The 23,143-nt window shown below is 47.0% G+C and overlaps 3 protein-coding genes across 4 annotated transcripts in view; 1 reads left to right on the forward strand and 2 right to left on the reverse strand.

Annotated features, from left to right (window-relative positions):
* The window catches only part of LOC135917476 (retinol dehydrogenase 11-like), a 37,469-nt gene extending 31,784 nt beyond the window's left edge, over positions 1 to 5,685 (forward strand). For both annotated transcript variants that reach the window (XM_070521188.1, XM_065451041.2), the window contains 2 exons: positions 1,783 to 1,892; positions 4,771 to 5,685. In XM_070521188.1, the coding sequence (XP_070377289.1) occupies positions 1,783 to 1,892; positions 4,771 to 4,950 (290 nt within the window). In that variant the 3' untranslated portion in view covers positions 4,951 to 5,685. The remainder of the gene's footprint in view (positions 1 to 1,782; positions 1,893 to 4,770) is intronic.
* The window catches only part of LOC135917429 (retinol dehydrogenase 14-like), a 134,062-nt gene that overhangs the window by 90,946 nt on the left and 19,973 nt on the right, over positions 1 to 23,143 (reverse strand). The window lies entirely within an intron of this gene.
* Positions 13,177 to 14,619, reverse strand: LOC135917455 (uncharacterized). The gene has a single exon (XM_065451016.1). The coding sequence runs from the start codon at positions 14,119 to 14,121 to the stop codon at positions 13,177 to 13,179; it is 945 nt and encodes a 314-aa protein (XP_065307088.1). The 5' UTR covers positions 14,122 to 14,619.

The following is a 23,143-nucleotide window of genomic DNA, read 5'->3' on the forward strand; positions in this document are numbered from 1 at the left end:
ACGAAGGCTGGTCCACCAGTCAACAACGTTAAGTAAAAGAAGTCTTCCAAAAAGTTCGTCATCTCTTTCCTGCGTATGTTACGTCAGGGCCTGCGTGCTGAACTTTGAAGAAAACCCCTATAACGGAAAGTTTTTCAGAGACCTTACTGTGGCAAATTTCGCCTGCTTCAGAAACTTGTCTGTATCAACTTTCTCGAAACTGGAGCCCATCTTGCACCCTTTTACCGTAGAAATATTATTTCCGACGGTAGGTTCGGAGACCGACGAGTGCATTCTTTTTTTCACGAAAAACGTCTTTTGCGAAACTTGACGTAACACTCGTAAAATTGTGAAGCGATCCCGAATTCCTAAAGCTTACGAAAAACTCTGGGAGTGTTGGCAGGTATGCACAGAAACATTCACCAGAAAAGTCAATGACAAATACCTTTATTTGAATCAGATAAGAAAACAAAATGATAGATAAAACGACGAGCAACGCAGATAATTAAAGACATAACGAGGTAACAGGGTTCGCTTGCAATAATTCGTTTACAATGTTTCCTGGGATACTTGCATAAGCTTGTTATTTGGGTGTCCTGCATACTCACGTTTGTTCATGCAAAGCTTTATAACGCTGTTTTGTTAAGTACTTGTTGTGCGATACAATGCTTGTAGTAGTGCATACGATTTTGCACCCTTGAGTCATCATTTTGTCTTGTTTGAGAAGACGCGTTTCGTGTATTGTCACACTGATTTGATTTCAATGCGCACAATGAGCGCGACGCCCAAATACTTAGGGGGAGAAGGGGGAGACAATGTGATCTGCCACTTTGCCAGGCCACGTTATTTCTTTTATTAGTATTCTCAGTGCGCACCCGCATATTGGACAACGTGTATATAGTATCTCATTGTACCATATCATAATCACCCGCCACCAGCCTTTCCCTGTATATCCCACTTCCCCATTCCCCAGTGAGGAGTAGCAGGCTAGAGACACGCTCTCCAGGCCGACCTCTCCTCCTTTCTCTCCATTAAAATCTACTCCTCCTCCTCTTTCTACACTGCAGACTGACACACGGCTATAGCAGTAGTAAGTGATGTAGCAAAAAAAAAAGTTAACTCCCACGTCCAACACAAAGTGAACGATGGCTGCGAAGAACTAACCTAGTGTGCATGCGCGAACACTCGTAGGCAAGGAACTCGCAGTATTCACACGGAGAAAAAAACTGCATGCCTGTATGAGGAATACAAAGTTGAATCATATTCTACCGGTGAGATATTTTCAAATTATTTAAGGTTTTGTAAATTTGAACTAATCTACTGAGGCTCGACGTTCTCAACTCAAACAAAAACAACACAATTCACAAAAGAAAACTTGCAAAGTTTGAAAAGCGTAGACAGCTGGGCTAGTTCGTTGAGAATAGCATTATGAGACGTCGTTCCAGCGCACAAGCAAACACGGACGAGTAGAGAAGGACAACAAGAACGTCTTGTTGCCCTTCTCTGCTTGTCCATGTTTACTTGCTGGCTGGAACGTGTTTCCTAATGCTATTTACAAGCAATTAGCCCAGCTGTCCCCGCTTAGCGATATACTTCCTTGTGGATTGGGCCCTGTCTGCCCTCCTTTTATATGTGAAACCCTTCCTCGACCCTTGTCATACCGGCGTTCTTGCTGTCCTTCTCTTCTCGTCCGTGTTTATTTGTGTGCTGGAACGGTGTTTCATATTACAAATATCGATTGCCCTTCCGACAGGATCCCGGAAAACCGTTAGCTTTTTGTTTCGCGCTGTTTGAATGTTGCAGGTGTGACGGCCAACGTTCTCCATCCTGGCGCGGTGCAGACGGACATCAACAGCACCTACGTCGGCTTTATGAACATCGTGATGAACGCTCTGTTCTACTTCTTTGGCAAGGTGCGGCTGATTTTCTCCAAACATTCTCCATAATTTACCTTGTCGTCGATCCCGAAGCACAGTTTAAAAACAAAACATCACTAATTTCACCCGCCGTGGTTGCTCAGTGGCTATGGTGTTAGGCTGCTGAGCACAAGGTCGCGGGATCGAATCCCGGCCACGGCGGCCGCATTTCGATGGGGGCGAAATGCGAAAACACCCGTGTACTTAGATTTAGGCGCACGTTAAAGAACCCCAGGTGGTCGAAATTTCCGGAGTCCTCCACTACGGCATGCCTCATAATCAGCAAGTGGTTTTGGCACGTAAAACCCCATAATTTAACATGACTAATTTCCTCGAGGAATCTTGCCATCGATGAATGCTTAGAGATGATACAGTGATCGAAAAAAAAGCAAGATTTGCGGAAATAAACATGCTCTTCCAGATTCTTCTTTTTCGTGAGCACTTGAAAAAATTGGGCAGACTCGCTATAGCCCTTGAATCTACCAACGCGAAATCTCGAGCAAAGTTTGAGTAAGAAGAAGGTCCGATAGGCCTCTAAGTGAAAGCAGTGATTCTGATACATAACAGGGGGTGCTGGCTTTTTGTCTCACATATTTGGTTCGAAACATTACACTGTTTGTAAAAAAATCAGTTTTAATGTCATGTTGGCTGCGGCAGATCTGCTTAAGCTTGCGTTTCTAGTCTATCGAATGAGATATATATTGACAGTCTGCTCATATTTTCGACCTGTATAGCTTACAGAATCTCCCTGCCGCAAATATTTGTTGTTGAATATGTGAAAGCTACTTTATCTTCAATTTTCCATACAGGACAGGAAATATTTTTTTCACTCATCCTACACTTCTTGTAATTTAACATCTCCGTGAATACCGCCTCCATATATTAAAAGAGCTTTAAAGAGCAACATTATAAAAACTTAGATTTGTAACGTATTATGTGACAAAGCACTGTATTCGGCTATTTGCATTTACTTGGCAGGAAAAGGGTTGATCGGGAGCAGATGACACATAGGCAAAGCTCTGCTTTCTTGAATATTGCGCCCAAGCCCTGGCAACGGTACGTTGCTCTGACGTCATGGATTCTGAAGTATTTACTCCTATTTCAAGCGTTTCTACGCAGAAAGTTATCTTGGGATTTTCTAGGTCGCATCATGGATTACTTCAGAATGCAGAAATGTCATTGCTTTTATATGGAAAAGCAGTTTGCTACACCAGACCAGCCTCTGTTAAATATATATGATGTCGCTCTGACAGCTAAGGCCGGAACTTCAAGGTGTCGTTGCCACCCGTTTTCTATTTTATTTCCCTTTCTGGGTTGTGGTAAGACTGACCATTTCTTTAAGTTCGAGAAGTTTAATTTACAAATCATACAAATTTGTTTCCTTTCTAATTAACCGACAGATTGTAGGGTCCAAGATTGAGATGGAACTTTCTCACATCGTCATCTTAACGTCAAAAATTCAGCCTAACGAAGTTGTATCTTCAAATCATTAATTTGCCAGTTTCTATTTTCTTTTCCTGTCCGGGCGTTTTATCATACGACACTCTGGAAACAGAAATGCAGGCCAGAGTTAATAGCTGCTTCCTGATTCCTTATGTTCTGAAGTGTTGGACAAAGCTTGGGCTTGTTGTCAGCACGAGAAGTTGTTGCGCACTTGGAGATATGACAAATTTGTTTTACACGACGACAGAATAGTGCAGAATGTGGAGGATTACAGTGTCTCCTTCGAGTTAATCAATTCAAGAAATGATATGGCCTCACACAAAAGACACGCCTGTGAGCAAAACTTTTTTTTTTGCTTTTCAACTTGGGCAGGAGGAAGAATACTGAGGGGACATAACTCACGCTTCAGAATATAGAAGGGAGCCGACGAATATGAGAGGATATGGTGCCTTGAATGCCAACAAAATAATGCCATTGTTTGACACCAATAGCATAACCGCATCGTCTTCTGGCTCAAAGCAGGATGCGTTTATAATTAGAAAGCTATATGAAGCCAACAGATAATAAAGCCAGGCTTGTTTTTCTTGACTTCAATATGTACTGGCTCCGCATGGCTATGACTAACAAAATTCAATCCTTCGGTCCCCCTTCTTCTCGTTCATTACCGAGGAATCTGCGTTCCACGTTGCAAGGACGATGACGTTGTGCATTTCTAAGGCATGAGCTTGCAAGAAGAAAGTGACAATATAAGAGGTGATCATTTTTAATTTTACGGAATATGTAAATATCGCCTATCGCAGATAGCTTAATTCTTGTGCTTGAGATGGATTATTCAATCAGGCGGACACATACGGGCAGAAGAAGTCGAAACACATATTTAACTAATGAACGAAAATTAACTGATTAACTTCTTAATTACTTAACGGCACATATTGCAATGTAAGAACTGTAGCCGGCCGGTGCCTTTGCAAGACGTATTCACTTAATTGATTTCCATGATGATACCAGCTTCGATATATTGCTTCCCAAAGTGTGGGACCAAATACATGGGCGTTCACTTACTTTTGTGCTCCAGTGTATGAAAGAGCGTTTTGGTAAAAAAGTACGGGGAACAACAGTGCAGTTGTACGGCGAGTGTGATGGCGCTTTACTCCAAACTGGTGCTATTCTGAAAATTCATTCCAATTGGGTACTCCTTGCAAACTCGCCGGCTACAATTCGCAAATGGCAATATGCGTCGCAAAGTAATGAAGAAGTTATTTAGTACATTCTTGCTGTGAAAATTGCACAGGGGATAAATGTACCCCTTTGCGCATAATATGACATTAGACCGAAAAAGACAGTCTTCTGTGGCATTCACATACAACCATGTATGGGAAAACAAGAACAGGGAGAGAAATAACTTTTTTTTTCTCTCGGCTTTGTTTTGCAGACACCGAAGGAAGGGGCGCAGACGTCCGTGTATCTCGCCGTATCTGACGAAGTCGCCAAGGTGACCGGCCAGTACTTCATGGACTGCCGACTGTCCCTGCCCAGCAGGAGCGCCGAAGATCCGGCACTCGCCAGGAGACTCTGGGAAGTCAGCGAAAAGCTGACCGGCCTCAGCATATGAAGCTTGGGAGGCCAGAGTGATGACGGTGGGGTTTGTGGGTACATGCCTTCGAGACCTGATGCTTTTACAGGCAGGAAAGCCACCCCGTACATATACATAAACTTTATTTGACGAGAAGAGAGCTTAAGGAGGGCATGTAAGCCAGCCCGTAAACTTCGAACTGGACGTTATCATAGGCGTAAAGCATTAGGAGGGGCCGGAACAATGCACATCGCTTGCATATAGTCTTGGAAAGTACGAAGTGCTTGGAATCCGAGAGCAATCTTACACTACATAACTTTGCTGTAAAGAAAAAAACAACGCCTTCAACATTGAAGAGATTTCACACGAGACGATAGCGACAGAGAGAGACTTAACCCGTAAGCTTAGTAACAGAAAACGTGTCTGCTGCAGTGGATGCGTCGTTCTTTTTTTTTTTTTTCAAAGGAGACCCTGCGAACGTGAATGTTTAACTTGTAGCCTTAATGTGCAAGTCAGTATCTTAACTGGCGTCATACTTTAACGCCTAACGCGAAACGAAGGATGTGTATGCGTGTTTGTCCTTCCTCTCTTTGCACTCCTTCGCTCCTCGTTTCGCGGATACAATACGACACGAATCGAAACAACCAACTCCTGTGAACGTTCACACTACTCTGAGGCAATGCTATTCGTAACATTTTAGAGCAAATGAGCAAATAGCATTTGTAGAACTAGTCACGGCAGCAATCATGTCGCATCATTTACCACTAGGCAGCTTTTAATATATATATATATATATATATATATATATATATATATATATATATATATATATATATATATATATATATATATATATATATATATATATAGAAATACTGGTCACTAACTAGTATATTGAAAGGCACATGAGCCCTAGGACGAAGCGACGACTATGTGAGTACTTTCTCCTTGGCGCCACCCAACGTCCGCTGATACGCTCGCTCCTTTTTGCAGGTATATGCATTCCATGCATTCATAATTCATACTGTGACGACTGTGCGTGGGCAAGAAAACAGTGGCATCGAGGATCGCATTAACCAACAGCAGAACAGACCACAAAAACAGTTACTGAGTATCCGCCCCGAGACAATATTACCGGGGTGCTGCGTCTTTGTAAACCGATCTGTTCGCTCTAAAGAAAAAGTAAATCCCAACTGCTTTGACAACGATATTGCCTTAAAGGCGCGACAACCTGCACTTAATTAAAGTTTTAGCAAACACCGCTGATTGAACGAAGTAGGACCTTTCTTTTTAAATACTGAGGGTGTTGCGGCTTTGTACACCGATCTGTTCGCTCTAAAACAAAGTAAATCCCAACTGCTTTGACAACGATATATATTGCCTTAAAGGTGCGACAACCTGAGCTTAATTGAAGTTTTAGCAAACACCGCTGATCGAACGAAGTTGGACGTTTTTTTTTTAAATACTGCCTGCATAATTTTCATTCAAGAACCGAGTCCTGCCTCTTCGTGTGTGCTATACGGCGGAAGTGAGAGCGGGAAGCCTCGGCGGGACTACACCAATGTCCTTCACGTTTATGGTGAGAGGGGGGGGGGGGGGGGCTAAAATTCAGGCGATTAATTCTTTAGCCACTGCAACACTGCGCAGACGAGGTGTCCTGTACCTGAAGCCCCAGGGGGCGCCGCAGTCGGGCTCAGTGCGCTGCGCACTTTAAATAGTGGTGTCTGTCCTCAAGTAGTTTTGACAAAGATATATATTAAACGGTACACTTCGACAACGCGCCGCCTGGCGTCAGGTACAGGACACGTCGGCGGACGCATTCCCTGGCATTTGCGTCCGCAAGCATAAAGGACGTGGCCAGTTTTGCTGACGTGTACGTCTACCAAACTCAAGGTTCCTCCATCTCTTGGTCTGAAGTGCGCGTATCGCTTTTCTTACGACAATGTCGCTATGGCGTACGCGCCGCTTTGGTGCAGTGACAAATGCTTGGCGCTGCGTGCCAGTCATGCCTTAACGGGCGTTCACTTCGATACTATCAGTTTGAAAGATCGAAGACCGTGCAGGCAACACCGTTGTGACAAAAAAAAAAGCGCAGGGCGAAAAAAAAAAACGTTGTCCTTCTTTTACAACTTAGAACACGTCCTTCGATATTTGTTTAGCTTTGAACAAAGGAGGCGTGAAACGCGACGTCCCATAATCCAGTGAAGGAAAGGGTACACTATATAGTACTTATCGTACTCTTCACAGCAAGTGGTAAGCAATTGTTAATTTCGCATCATTTATATTACCGCAGCAAGAATCTGCATTGCTGAGAACATGCAGGTAGCAGTAAAGACCGGTGGTACTGCTGACCTGCCCGAAAAGGCCATGAAATTCACTACGTTGTACGATATATGTATGTCGCACTGTGGTGTCGAACATCAATATTTATTTCAATAGTCGCCATGAATTTTCTTTATCTTGTTATGTAATATCCCTGTTGGGTGACACCGTTTCGAGTGCATTGCCCGTGTTCGTTGTGACCCCCTACAGAATAGCACCGACGTCACAACTTCTTGTTTTTTATGTTCCAGCGTCACGCTTTGTAGGCGTGTCGTGTTGGACGCAAAGTGTTTCAGTGACACAACAGCCTGAAACCTCGTACCGACCGTATGTCCTGCGAAACTGCCTCAGCAACAAAGGTTGACCCTTGACTGCCTGTGCGGAGGGTGACCTCGACAGACGTATACGTTCAGCGTCGTGTCGGCGGAACGAAATGCTGATGCTTCGAACGCAGGCAATTTCTTTCATCATTCATTCGTCATCATTAATAAAGAAAACGTGTTCATCAGGGATACGTTCACTGCCTGCCTGGATGTTTCTTTTCACAATTCCCTAACGCCATTAAATAAACCCGTCTTTTCTTATAGTGCTGCGTTAATGGCGGTCAGTCGCAGTCAAAATTGACATCTTCTGGCCTGCTGTCGTGATTTCCCCGACGTTCTGGTCGTACCCTCCCAAGCTGGTACGCCTACGAGATTGAGAGAGACAGAGACGGAATTCCATCTTCATACGGTAACCATGCAGGTTTATAGCGTGTCCGGTATTCCGGTAAACGCAAGCCGACTGGGCGTTTTAACGGATAAGTGAAAGGCGTAAACGTGAACGTCCCGCAAGGTGCAGCCACTTGGTGGCGCTGAGCTCAACCAGACAAAACACCGAACTAATAGTGCAGTAACCAGGTGTATTAGTGTGTAACGAAGCGTATTAAATTTTTCGGCAGCAACACGACTATGCCGCTGCCGAAAAAAAATTACGAAAGGAGCTGGCCGACACCGCGATGAAGATCCGCTCGCACTTCGCGCCAGTCGGCCTCGTCCCCAGATACGAGCTCGGCGGCGTGAGCGGCGCGAACGTTTATGGCGCATGGTTGCTGCACCCCCCCCCCCCCGTTCGTCAGGCAGCTTTCAGTAGCCAAGTAACACCCATGACACACGAGAGAGAGAGAGAGAATGAAGAGGAAAGGCAGGGAGGTTAATCAGATATGAGTCTCCGGTTTGCTACCCTACACTGGGGATGGGGAATATGGGTTAGAAAGATGACAGAGAGGAAAACGCAAAAAAAGGGAAAAAAACACGCACACATGGAGGCACACACACAAAAGGCGTTCCAGTTAAAGTCGTTCACACAGGCCGGTAGATCGTAAAAAGCGCAATAGCGCTTGCACGGCCTTCTTCTGTGACGGTAGGTTCTGCCTGTGCAGAGGGTGACCTCAACAGACGTACACGTTCAACGTCGTGAGGATGACACTAAATGCGGATGCTTCAAACGCAGGCATTTCTTTCATCATTCATTCGTCATCATTAATAAACGAGCACTCCAAATGCCTATGGGCTAAGGGACATGTATTGAAAAACAGGAAAAAACGTGGGGAAGGCGGGAGATTTCAACAAGGTGAAAGCAGGAGCCAACGTTTCGACAAGCGGACTTGTCTTGTAACAGTGCACCTGTCAGTGACAAGTCCGATTGTCGAAACGCTGGCTCCTGCTTTCACCTTGTTCTCGTTTTGCTCGTCGTCATGTATTGAAAAAGGCTTTCGCGCAAGATGACAGACGAGAGTACCTCGTTTCCTGTTGAAGGTCACTTGTGGAAGGGGAGGTATTCAAACTGAGTAACCTCCGTGCGCGACTCTTGAACAATACAAACCTTGACGAATTGCAATGCGGCCCGGTTAATAATTTTAGTCATTGAAAAAACAATTTTATGTTTAGCAGTGACAGCAATTTGGCAAGACAGACTATTTTTTTTCCTTTACATTTTCTGTTTCAGTTCAACAAACCAGCGTAATGAGCTATTGCTGAGCTGCTAAATTGAAATACGTGAAGTAGATAGCGTAGTACCGCGTAACAGCGGCGACACCCCTTTTGATAAGGGGCCCGTAAACGTGAAATAAAGGGGGTCACTTTAAAATATTTTATTTCGTCCATGTGTTGGGCGTACTACACGGGACGGAGTTCTTGAATAGTAAACTCTACAACAGATTTCAAACGACGCCGCCGGGGAGAACCTGCAGGGCCTCATATTGTGCACCTTCACTTACCAGGACAGAGAACGCGCACAAATTTACTCCGAAGAAAGCTCTTCCCCTGCCTAGATTGTTCGTGTTATGTGTGTTCTTGTTCCTGCTATCTTACAGAGACGCTATATATGACTAGGCTCCCGCGATTTATTCATCTCCGCACCCAAAAGCTCAACCAATCACAGCGGGAGACGTGCGCCGCTGGGTTCCTTGCAGCACCAACAGATGGCGTTCGCCTCCGCGGCAGCGGCAGCGCCGGCCGTGCGGGGGACATAATAAAAAGAACAGGAAAGCTTAGCCTTCGCGCGTATAGCGTTGGCCGCAAGCGTTTCCCGGTAAAGACTACGGTTGCATAAGCTGCAGTTGCCGGAAAGCGGAGGCTGTAGCATACGAAGCAGGGAGTGACGCAACTACACTTTCATATGTAAAAAAGCATAACCCTTCCAGCAACTTATCTCATTTGTGTATTGATAGCGCTATGGAAAGGCCAAGAATAGTTAGGACTACCCAAAGTCAGCGCGAATACGATTAGCGACGAAAGGAACAGCAACTTCAATACGCACAACAGCGCCATGCTCAGGCTCGGCAGAACTCAGTTCAAGGCTACGCCACATTAGTCTATCGGATCAGGTGATCCGATAGACTAATATACCACACTGGATACCACACTGGATACCACAGCTTCGCTGGCCAATCACATTCACAGCGTGGATTTGGAGCCCTTTTCCTTTTTTTCTTTTGCCATTGGCGTGATGACGCCATGAAGGTGCTTTGCGACTATTAGCTTGACTTTCCGAATGCTTGAACGAGAAGTACGTATAATCACATTAGTGGAAGCAAGAAAGTCGTCATGTTGACATACGACTCGAGCAGAAGGCCGAGCATTGCGATATGCAAGCACGCCTGTGAAGCGAGCTCGGAAACGGCTCCTCTTCCGTCAACTGGAGACGCACTGTTGGCAGCGAGGGCTATATGGTAATAAACATCTTTCGTTGGAAGTTGACACCGAGGTGTGTCGAAACGAGGAGCTGTCGCGTCGCGATTCGCGAAATATGCAACGGCGGGGCCGCCGAGGAAACGAAAACCAGATGCGGGCTCATCAGTGTCATGCATACGGGAAGGAAAAAGAAAAAGAAAATACATGGAGGGCAGTGATAAAACACAGCTTCGCACGGAAACTGGATCTGAGACGTGGACGTGGCAGGCGAACTCTACGATATAGGATAAGAAGGTGATCAACGATTTGCACGACTGCGTGGTGTCTGCAAGAAAATGTAAGGTTGGCGTGTTCTGCCGGATCGGCACAAGGAAACTGGACACACACACACACACACACACACACACACACACACACACACACACACACACACACACACACACACACACACACACACACACACACACACACACACACACACACACACACACACACAGTAATGATGATATTAAGAAGCCAACCGACAATGATGGTAAAGAAAGCATAGGGGGAACTGTTTGTTGATTAACTGAAATAAATTAAATTTGACGTGAAGACAACTGACTGCAGGGTGGGATACGAACTCACGTCTTTGCATTACGTTTGCAGTGCTCTCACCAACTGAGCTATAAAAGTTTACGCTATTAGGCACTTCTGTTTATTATGTTTTAATGTGACCTTGTTCGTTTTGTATTGCTCTGTATACTAAGATGTGAAGCTGCTCTTGGAAAATTACTAAGTTCCGTTGCATCGTATTGTTGTATTCTTGATGTAGTCGTTGTATATGTGATATATATGAGTACATGAGGAATTCGGTTGTCGGGGTGGGGGGCGGGCTTGGGCACCCTCAGGTAAAATTATTTTCACATTTTGTCCGAGCACGCTTGTAATGATGCAAAGGGACCGAGTTGAACTCGAAAAAAAAAAACTTTTGGTGCAGTGGAAAGTTTTACACTGGCAAATACTTCGATTTGTTATGTAAGTTTGTCTACACAAGTAAGCATCGACACTTATGAGTATAGCGCCGCTAGATTTGCGTGTGCTTTTCAAGACTATCATAACTATAACTTATTCGAAAATATCAAAATATGTATGCTTCTTCCGTGATGATAGCGATTGTGGCTTTAATTTTTCAGGGCTGCAAACAAAGCGCCAGAAATTTGAGAAATGTGTCACGTGACTACGCGCTCACGCACAGCGGCGCAGTGCCCTCACACGTGCCACGATCGAATGGTCGATGCGACTGATCCGCACGCCTTAGCCGAAACTTCTCTGCATTCCCGTGCTGCATAATAGAGACGTTTAGCTTGTACGCTAATCCGGTAAACGGGAGCGGTTTGGGCGGGTTACCGGATGGTCGGGGCGTAAACGTGAGCGGTGAAGCCGCCTGGTGTTGTAGAGCTCAACCAGACAAACGCATAGCTAAAACTGCAGTAACTCACCATATCCTGCTTCGCCACTCGTGCAAATGTTTGGCAGCGGCGTAATTGTGAACACGATTACGCCACTGTCGAAAATTTACCCCAGCAGCTAAGCAGAATACAGTAATTAGCTCTGTGGTTGTGTGGTTGAGCTTTGCGCCACCAGCTGGCGCCACCGATCGGGCCGCTCACCTTTACGCCCCCGCTAAACCGGAAAACCGCCCGCGCTTTCCCGGATACCGGACGCGCTAAAAGTCTGGCAAGCTTTATCTATAAAGCCAAGATAAAGCCAAGCTTTATCTGAAACTCATGTCCCTAAGCATCCTCCCACACGCTCTCAGTGTTCACTCTTCACTGTTCACTCACTGTTCAATGTTCACTCTTTTCCCCTTTCCCTCACCCCCCAGTGTAGGGTAGCAAAGCGAGTGCTCATCTAGTTGACCCCCCTGCCTTTCTTTTCCTTGCTCTCTCTCTCTCTCGTGCGCGCGCCCTCTCTCTCCCATCGCCACGACGGCATAAGCAGGTAGCGTCCTTGCTCCTATAGAGAAGGATGAAACCACGCAAGACATTGCAAATAATCGAAGACATGGAACTGAATTTGTGCAAAATTTCATGGTTAGGTGAAATTTATTGCTTGTTTACTGTCGCAGTAAAGGAGTCCGAGGACAGAAGATAACAGGTGGAGTGTCCATTTCTTTATCTTCTTCCGCTGGATCAAACATCCGCGTGATGAAGCACACACAGGCTCCGCAAAATTGCAATCGCTTGACATGGACTCGCGTCCGGTAGGTATTATGCCAAAGTCACACTGATTTCCAGTAATCAATGAGGTTTTCGCCTAAGTATCACCGCATTCTCGAAGATGTGTCCGAGTTCGTGGAACATCAATTTCGGACCTGCACCTCATCGCCTACATTTGTAAACTTATCTTCGCACTCGATTGAGCGTATTAGTATAGCCTCAAAGAAATATTGTCGGTTATTTCTCACCCTCTGTTATTCCGTTAACTGTACCCGCCACCTTCCTAAGGTCGTCATCGGGAAAAGATATACTGCTCGATATACGGTGCAAGCGAGCGCTTCGAAAATGAGCACACAGGAAACTAAATGGCAAGAAAAGCATAACGTGCAAATGATCTATCGTCAAGCAGTACTCCAACTGTGACTATAGATGGGTCGTTCATACACATCAGGGAGTTATCTTGATGTCAGATTTCGAGCCCATGCGACAGCGCTATTAACAATTTCCGCCGCGGCGCATGCAAGAAAAAGAAAGAAAAGAACTTCACTGGTATCATTGACACACGAAAGTCACCAACCAAACGAGGTCAAGAGACACACCAACAGCAGAGCACGTCCCACGACACCGCCTACACCGAGTAGTCCTGCGCTTCCACCACTGGGTTCTATGCCATCCAGGTGAAAGCAGGCGGTGCGTATCCGGTTCAGTTCGTTCCCGCACGTGACCCGGGTGACGCGACCGTCGCACGCGCAGTCCAGCACCCGGTGCGCCTTCTCCATGCGCACCAGGATGCGCACGCTGTTGCGACACCGCGTCGAGCAGTTGTCCGCGACGCCGTCGAGCACCTCGTGGCAGAAGCGGCGGTAGTAGTCCCACGCCACCGAGCACACCGGGTCCGCGACGCAGTCCTGGGCCAGTCGGGAACACTGCGGTCTCGAGGACAACGACGCCGTCGTCGAAGACGACGAAGACGGCGAAGAGGCGACCGGCGTCAGACCTCCGGGCAGCTGGAACGCCGTCGCGCTGGAGGTCGACGACGCGCAGGGCTTCTGCCACCAGCAAGGGGCCAGCCGCAGCCGCAGGGCCCGGCAGTAGTCGTCGCCCCCGCACTCGCAGCCGATGTAGGCGTAGCCTTCCTCGGTGCTCGCCAGGGAGACGAGGGACTGGCGGCAGTGGACCGAGCAGCGACCCGGGGTGCGACCGGCCAGCTCCCGCTTGCAGTCCAGGCGGTGGCCGTGGAAGGCCATGCCGCAGGACAGCCGGCCGATGCAGTCCTGTTCGGCTTCCTCGCACGTCGCCGTCCGACGTCCCGGAGCGACAGCTCGGGTCGAGGACAACGCGCCGACGGTGCCCGCGCCCAAGTCGGCACCGCGGCCGCAGTCGACGCCCGCGGCGCCCCGACCACAGCAGCCCACAACGGCGATGACGTAGTTGACGAGAAGAAGAAGAAGCATCTGGCCGCGCTGGGCAGGGTCCGGGCCGAAGAAGCAACGGCGTGCTGAAGTTATCAACATTCGATGGACCTTCGAACTCTGTTCTTCAATACCTCGTTGACCCTGCACTTGACGTTCGTTTGAGGTCTTCCGTCCACTCGAAGTCAAGCTCACGGCTCGCGAGGTCAGAATCTTGGAAGAGGCTAGCTTGGTCAGAACCACGAGCTTCCGGTTGTACTGGACAGTGTCCGGTCCCGAGAAACAGGGCAAGATTCTCTCACCGTTTGTTGGCACAAACCGTATTCACCACGGTGCCACTGGCCTGAATCTTACGTCCGCAAGCGGCCGTTTGGAATATCTTAAGGTCAAACTTTAGGCGCATGTACTTTCTTGAACAGGTCTGTCTGCAAAATTCACGCTTGAGAGCTGTTTACACTGCACAGAGGTTGATTCGAGAAAGCAAGTGTTCACGTGTTCTCGTCACCCATGCACGAATAACGCCTCTTGGAAGCGCGGTTGTGGTTCAGAAGCAATGACTTCAACGAAGCGTCCGGTAGGTTGCCGCACTCCGAGTGGACTGCTCCCCACTGAAGCCTTGAATCGGACGTTGACTGAGAAGCAACTGAGATACCACACTCAACCACAGTAAGTATACTCTCTTCCGTTGTAAGAAAATAAAATTTTGCAACTGCAGCTTCCTTTGTCTGTTTTCTTACGTTTTCTTAGGCGATCTACCTACTAGTTTATCTTTAGACAACAAGTGAAGGAACGCTTCCAGTTCAAGAATACTGTGCGCTAACTTCTTTCCCTTCCTTTGGAAGTTCGTCTTTTTAAAGCATTCCTCTATCGTGAAGATCTTATTCTCCCAATATCCTATAGCCCTACTGAGAGAACTGTGTTATCCTACGAAAACTTTTTCATTTGCTTCGAAGTGAAATGTTGAGCTTGAAAAGACTCTTCGTCAGCGATGCGAACACTTCGCGCAAACTACGTTTTAGATCGGCTCGAACGAATCAATCCTCGAGGGCACTGGACAGAGAAATGGTGACGAATCAAAATTGAAATGGGAACAGACCGTGCCAAAAGCGATGCAAACTCTGGCGGTGGCAGACGGCGGCGGTAGCATACGACTCGGTCACAAAGGAATTCCCACGCATCCATTCGGAGACTTCAAAATGTGCACTCTGCCTTCCTGAATCGATTTCGCGTAGATTGAAACGCTATCTTTCTTTTTCGAGACTTAAAAAATGCTTTTGTGCAATCGACCTTTGAAGGAACTACTTTTCAAAACATTCCTTCTTCGCAGTTGTGCTCACGTTGATTCCCGTCGAAGCTAGTAAAGACGAACAAATAAATGCGCTTTCATCCCTAATGTAAAATCAAGCTTTTTTTCCCCCAATGGACGTTAAAGTGATCAAAAAGATGTTCTTTCAGCTAGCAAACGTCCAGACGGAGTCGCCTTGTTTATGCGGAGCTGGTTTAGGACACCGCGATGCAGGCCTTCAACAGTATTGGGACCGACAATCTTGTACTTACGTAAAACGCATTACAAAAGCTCATTAATGACGTGCTTCCCGTCCCTAACTATCTAACACCGTCAGTTTGCGTACTGCCCCCCGTCCAACGTTCAATGGTTACACCGAACACGTCCGTTGTGAAAGCCTTCTCATATAACGAAGCCTGGAATACTCGACCAACTTGAGGAATACATTCAATGAGATCCTAAGAGTATACGTTCCAGCTTTGTTCATTGCCTGAGTTCGCTTGGAACCAGGGAGTGAGATTAATTGGAATGCGTCTGGCCTGTGGAATTAGGCCATGTCCTTACCGGTAAATTATTAATTGACGTTCCAGGCTCGAAGCCCATATCGCAGAGACACATCTTTATATTACGACAACCCTTTCTCCATCGGAAGGTTTTCCCAATCATCTTGTCCCTGAATATAGCAAGCACATTGCTGAATGGAGCTTACTGAAGCACAACCACGACAAAGCTAATTGGCCCAGCTGTAACTGCAGTGACGTCAACGGTTTATAATCATACTTAATGCTCTTAAAGCGTCTTTAGCGTGTATTTGATGTTTATTCAGCACATCAGTTATCTCCATTCGATATCTTTCTTTTCTTGGGCGTCTAACCGAAAATGCTTCAAACGTCCCTCGCACTACTTCGTGGCGTCCTCTGCCGACCATACAATGTCACCCCCCTGAACACGGTCACTTTGGTGAAACTTCCTTTTCACTCTGTTAGACTTTTCGATGTTAGCTGTGAAGTCTCATAAAAGTTGCGCAGAAAGCTCTGTTTGCTCTGTACGTTATATTTAGGTTTTTTATGAAAGGCAGTCGCATTTCCCTTGACATTTTTATGAACCGTCTGCAGCGCTTCGAGTTTCGAAAGAGTGCCAAGTTGCCAATATTTGCGCCCGGTCAACCGCTCGATCAATTTTCTGTTGATTCTGCCTCAAGGACTATATATACCCATGGACCGCCGATCGAACGGCGCGTTTGCATACATCAGCAGAGCTCCTGCATACCTATATGCACATAAGTGAATATCCAAGTCGCTGAGGGATTTTCTCAAGAATTCTTTTTTTGCCCAAAGCCGGATACCACACCACGTTGCCGAGGCAAGTCTAATGTGCCGCTTGTTTGAATGGTGAGTGAAGTCCGTCGTTCTTTTTTTCGTCCACCGCGAAATGAACAAGCCACGGCTTGTACAGAAAGCCCGCAACTTTTCTTTTGCCTTTCAGCTCTTTTTTCACGTTCCAGTTTTCGCTGACAAGTCACTTTTCAATTATTGTTCACAGCAGCATTGTGACAGACGTACGCACAGGCGGTGCCACTTCGATATCCCGTGCGAGGCTGACTTCTTCCACTGCATGAAATTTGTCCCTAATGAAAGCGACAGTTCGAACACACACCCAAAGCAAAACGGAGACACCTCTGTGAATGGCGGATGAAAAAAAGCACAAGCTGAACCAAGGCTCAACCTGCCAGCCTGAACGGCGCCTGCAGCGTCAGCACTTCTGGATCTGAAGCTGCGTGCCTAATTATTTCATGTGACGGAGCACACCTTTTGTCTTGACAAAACCTTCGTCACGTCCCATAAAATTCTGCGCAGTGCATTCGTTTCTATATCTTTAGAAAACACACATTGCTCGGTGGCCATCTTCATTGATGAACTCTCTCGGGCGACTGTCAAAGCTTTAGCTATCTTCTTTGGGGGAGCATGTTCTAGCTAGTTTTCATTTTTCTTAGCTAGTCTTTTATCTTCAGATGAGTAGCATGGATGTCGTGTAACGCAGCAACGCTTAAGGATGGGCAATGTTGAAGCGGGGAATCGACCCTCCAAGCCCAAGTTCTTGACAGCGATTCAACGTTTTACGCAGGTTATTAGCTGTCATTGCATTCATTTCGTACCTTAAAGGCCCACTGTCTCTGCAAAGTTCCTCAAGGTGGCCGTTCCCCAAAATCGCCTATTCAGTGGGGCGGGACGCTGATCGTAAAGTGTTCCGCAAAGTTATTCCGCCGCGGTTCATTTACCGCAATCTTACGAAGCTGCGGCTTCGATCTTGCTGCTCTGCTCCAGCGCCGATTCCACTGGGCCCACTGTCGGGGAAGTTGTAGGGTTCAACGATCACACAACGAGCACGGCGAACACCGCTGCGCAAGACCTCGCCAAGCACGTTTCGGCTGACCACACGCTCCTGTACGTCCTCCGGTATCAAACTCTGCAACGTTCGAATCACTCTCCGAAACACGGCGTGTGAACCGTCAAGAGAGAAGAATAAGCAGACGTAACGTGTTATTCAATCCGGAGCCGTCTGCTCAGCGTCTGTGATTGTTCTTCAGGTAGCCTCGAGCCAATGTAAAAAGTGCACTCACTTCACAATCATTTTGGGGGGTCACTGCCGAGACGCTTGAAGCGCACACAAAAAAGAAACAACACAGCGAGCACAGAAGACAAGCGCAGACGCGAAGGTTTCAGTCTGCGGAGCACACGGAGCAATTCCGTCGGGACGCGATCCGTTCGACTAGGGAGCTCGGGACGGAATGACTGGCTGCTTGTCGCCGCCGCGCTGCCCTAGCTCCCGAGGCATCGCTAGGGAAAGCAGGATGGAGGGCGATGAAAAGCGGGATGCGGGGGAGCGCGCGGGTAAGGAAGAGAAAGGAGGATGAGGGAAGCTGGAAGCGGAGAGTATTGACACTATCCGGAAAGAACGGAGGGAGGATGAAAGGAGTGGGAGATGGGCGAGGGACATCGCTCGCAAAATACAGAGAAGCGGCCAATGGTTGCGGTGGCAAAGGGAGAGATGGAGATCGGCATAATGGGAGAGATGCGAGGGTGAGAGCACTTGGGAAGTTGAGAGTGGACTACAGCAGCCGAAAGCAGAGGGAGGCTAGGGAAGCATAAGAAAGAGAAGATCGAGGTATCTGGGAGGGTAGCTAAAAGCTACTTGGGAAAGGGAGAAACCGGGAGTGAAGGGTGAAAATGCCCAAATCGGTGGTATAGAGGGCTCGAAAGCAAGGTAAAGTTGTAGGCCAGTTGGTAAGACATGGTGAATAAAAAACCGCTACAAACACAGGACGGAGGGTTCACCCTGTGTTGTCTCCCTGCGTCCTGTGTTTGTAGCGGTTATTTATTCACAATGGCTCGAAAGCAGGAGTGTGGGTACACGCGTAAAAAAACTAACGGAAGGAGGGTGGGGAGTACAAGTGGAAAGAGTTATTACGTAGTCGCGGGATTAAACGAGAAAGATGACGGCCGCTTGGGGAAATTACGAGACCAGGAGTCTAGGGAAGAACACAACGGGATGAACAAGAAAGTCTGAAGAAGGTGCGAGAAAAGCATCCAGCGCTTATTGTGTATCAGCCTGCGCTACGACGTACAACGCCTCTCTCTACGGACAACCTTAAACCGACTGGACTCGAGACCGTTCTCCGAGTCAAAAAGATACTCGGACCGTGGCCACACCCGTCACTGGCACGAGAAGCGATTCGCGCCCTAGTGCACTACTTGAAGTGCGCCGGCTTAAAAGACTACTTATAGTGTACCTGTAGATCCTCCCACGCGCACTCAGTGCTTACTCTCTCCCTCCTTTCCTGTTTCTATTCCCCTCTTCTTCACCCCAAGTGTAGGATAGCAAACCGAGTGCTAGTTTGCTTGACCTCCCTGCCTTTCCTGTCCTTCCTTTCTCGCCTCTCTCTCTCTCTCTCTCATCGCAAACAGGAAACGCAGGAAAGTGGGGAATAGGGTCATTGGGGAAGGCATGGAAAGCAGGGAAAGAAGAGTGTACTTTCATTGGCGACAAAAACTCTGCGCGAGGAAAACCAGCGACCATACCACGGAGGGCGGGTTTCTAGGGCATGTGCTACGAGTTCATCGGCCCGGAGTGACAGAGGAAGGGCCGCAGTTCGCATTTTATAGCCCCGTCTCTCTCTTTGGCGCACAATATTCATTCGTCTGTACGGAGAAGCACGTGGCCATGTTCTGCTTTCCTACTCACTCATTTTGTTTTCACGTTTGTATACCCACGTAGCAACAAAAAAAAACGTTTTGTAATTCATGGCCATGAATGATGAGCGATGAGAGTCATGATGAAAAAGGAGGGAAGGGGTGAGGAGGACAAGGATGCCAAGATTGAGCAGAATGGGAAAAAAAGGGCGCAGAGAGGAGAGTGGAAGAGTATATATAGCGAGATTGCGGGCAAGAAGAGAAGGGAGGCGGCGCGTAGTGGCGGACAATGCTGGCAGCGAAGAGTGATTGTTCGCGACTCGCGAGGAATCTCCGCGCAAACAATCCCGTTCGCTTCCGCGCGCATACTGGGCCCGCCGGACAGAGCGCGGCAGCGGCGGGTGCCTCTACATGCGTTCTTTTTCTCGTCACGGCCTTCCGTCTCGGACGAGAGTCGGCTCCTTCAGTTCGTTCTCGGTTTCGTTCCCTTCTTCGTCCATTTAATGGATCCCCTCCCGCCGCAAGACATCAGCATTTGTACGGCGGCGATTGCCTCTTGTGGTTAGCTTCGCTATACAGAGGTCTACCCTCAAACCACTAAGCCCTCAAACTAGTCAACACAAAAGTCTGGCGCTACCGCCTACGCTTGCCACCACTGCAGCGCTTCATCCTAGCTTGGGCATGACCGCTTCGCAGCATACATGCGTTTCCATAAAGGCCATCCCCCTGGCATCGAACAACTTTTGTATTTAATTGTTTTTTAACTTATTGTCGTCACTTCGGCTGTGTTGAACAGCGATGGTTATAACCACCTGTACTTCTGCAATTTCTAAAGTCGTATGCTACTTTTGGAACGCTGCGAGTAGAAATTAACCCTGAAATATTCAATATCGTCAGCCGTGATGGACATCACTGCCCGAAAGCCACGCGGATGTCTTGTCTTGGCTTGTCTTGTCTTGTATCCTCAACATTGGCGCATATCCACTATGGGGGACTGGCCAAGAAGCAGGCGGTTTTCCGTATGCTTAGAAGTGAAGCGAAACTAGATTTGAATAGTGGAGCGTGGGACGATAGAACTGTAATTTATATAAGTGTGATGAAAATATTGTTAAGAATTTTGATAAAATAAGTTAACGTAAAGAAATGAAATAATAGAAATTCTTGGTAATTTTAGAAATTCAGCAAGGTACTCTTTTTGTTTCTAATAAAATTGTAAACTGCAAGAAAAGCATCCCTGTGGCTGGATCCGAGTGAGGTCGCCCCAAGAAGAAAGAATGGTTGGCGAAGTTAGCGATAGCCCAAGTTTGGTAAATGGATGTATAGTGACACGTGTTGCAACTGCTTCCTCACTCACCCGCTATCATCATCATCGCATTGTAGTTTTATTGAGGCTCTATGTTTGTGGACCTCCGCGCATTTCTACAAAAAAGGTGCCGTAACACCAGGGATCTGTATTATTCACCGAACGAAGTGCACCCGTGACCGACTGACGACAAGCCCTCGCACGGATTCACCGGGAAGAGCGGAGTCAGCGCAATCGACTGTCCTCATCCGCCTCCACCCCACAACAGCCTAAATCAGCATGAAGGAACCTCTTGGAGGAGGCTGCAAACAGGAACATACCCAAATCTAAATACACTAAGCAAGATGTTTCCAACCCAGAATAGAGACATTGGCCCCTGGTGCGGCGCCAAGCCCACCTTATACCACATTACACGGGAATGCGTTCAGAATCAACAATTCCTTCAAATAAAAGACCCCGGTGCGGAGCAGTGGGAGAGGGTGCTCTCCAGCAGCGACCCGAAAGCCCAGCATGGACTAGTAAGGCACGCTCACCGAGTAGCCACCCTCAGTGGTGCCCTGGAATAGGGGCGTCGACCCTGCGCAGATGGGGAATAAGACCGTGAAGATGGCCGACCACATCTGCCACCGCTAATATCTAATCAATTAGAGCAAATAAAGTTTTTCCTCCTCCTCCTCCTCCTCCCACCGACAACCACCAGCAACGAAGAGGCCGAGCTCACCATGTATAGTACACTTACTAGATCGACTGTTAGCCTGGTCTTCCACGATATCAAAGCGGCGCTCAGTGAGGCCACGTGGCCTCAACTTCCCTTCGTTGGTTTACGTCTCGAAATGCTTCAGGAGGGGCTTCGTTTTCTACACGAAGAGGTCGAGTTACTTACTGGCTTCTGACAATGAAATATGTAAGCATACAGCGTTCAGGTGCACTATAGTCGGATAAAACTTTAGAAAAAAGGGGGCGTTTACTCCTCCCAGGCGAATGCACAGGAGCATTCACCAATGGGCGCGCACTCTGGACCGACGTCATGCGCCGGACGGCCGGTGACTTCGCCGCTTCGGTCATCTGGGCGGGGCCTCCCCTTTTTTCTAAAGTTGTATCCGACTATAGACGGATAAATTGGCTACGCTGAAGCCTAAGATTAGACTTGCTACCGAGATGAGACGGAGTGTGAACGCTGAATACGCGTCGCAGATCTCTGGGAGCGAGAGGGTTTACTCTTGTGCTTTGAAGCGTTGCAAATAATAATAATAATAATAATAATAATAATAATAATAATAATAATAATAATAATAATAATAATAATAATAATTACAGGATATACTTTACAGATAGAGGTACACAGAATGAGATGCCATATAGTAAAAACTTAATTGGGACCTCCTGTTCATGGTTAACATAAAAGTTACATTGGCAAGAAACAGCAGCTGAATCGGTACAACTACAGAAACGATAAATAATGAAACACGGATATAAGCAAATGAATATATCAATAGACAACAATTTATCGGCAGTAAGGAATATTGCGAAGCTGCACAAAACTAACACAGACGAGGAGGAAAAAGAACTTAAAGAACAGAAATTGAAAAAAAGGAACTTAACATGTTGGAGTACATAACAACGGCAGGTCTAAAACGAAAATAGGGTTATACAGTACACATCGCCACATACACATAACATAACAAAAAAAAATTCGTTTCATGGCAAATCGATGGGCTTTCTGGAGTTTTGCGCGATGCTGATGCTGCAAAGCGAACTGTCTGTTTGCCATAATTAGTGCGCACTTTGGGCAGAATGAAGTTATTATGCAGCGCGAAACGTGTTGTGTTAGGGTTTGTTAGAGATTATATAGGAACTAGCGATAACGAGATTTTGTCATTTATTAGTTTGAAAAAGTGGCAAGGTTGTACTCGACAAGGTCTGCAACGTCCAGAATGTTATCTGCTTGTAGTAACTGTTTAGCATTGACGTACGGTGCGCGGACTCGACGTGATTATTGTAATTGCCCGGTTCTGGATGATTTGTATCGGCGTTAGGTGAGTTGTGTACGTGTTACCCCAGAAGGTAACGCAGTAATTAGTACGAGAGTGTACAAACGCGAAATAGAGTGATAGCAACACAGGTCGTGAAAATAATAGACGTACCCTAATGAGAATGCGTATTCCATGTGATAACTTCTTTTTTATAAGAGTTATACGGCGACGAAATTTTAGGTTACAGTTAATAATAATACCCAAGTAGGTGCATTCTTCACTTGCCGATAAAAAAGAATGGTTACCAATAGAAGTGGGCGGAATGCGTAGTGAGGGTTTATTTTGGGACGAGAATGAAAGAAATTTCGCTTTA

The sequence above is a fragment of the Dermacentor albipictus genome, chromosome 7 (assembly GCF_038994185.2).
Source record: "Dermacentor albipictus isolate Rhodes 1998 colony chromosome 7, USDA_Dalb.pri_finalv2, whole genome shotgun sequence".
Lineage (NCBI taxonomy): Eukaryota > Metazoa > Arthropoda > Arachnida > Ixodida > Ixodidae > Dermacentor > Dermacentor albipictus.

Coding starts and splice junctions, on each gene's coding strand:
- LOC135917455 (XM_065451016.1), bottom strand. CDS start 14,121: ATGTTGATAACTTCAGCACGCCGTTGCTTCTTCGGCCCGGACCCTGCC.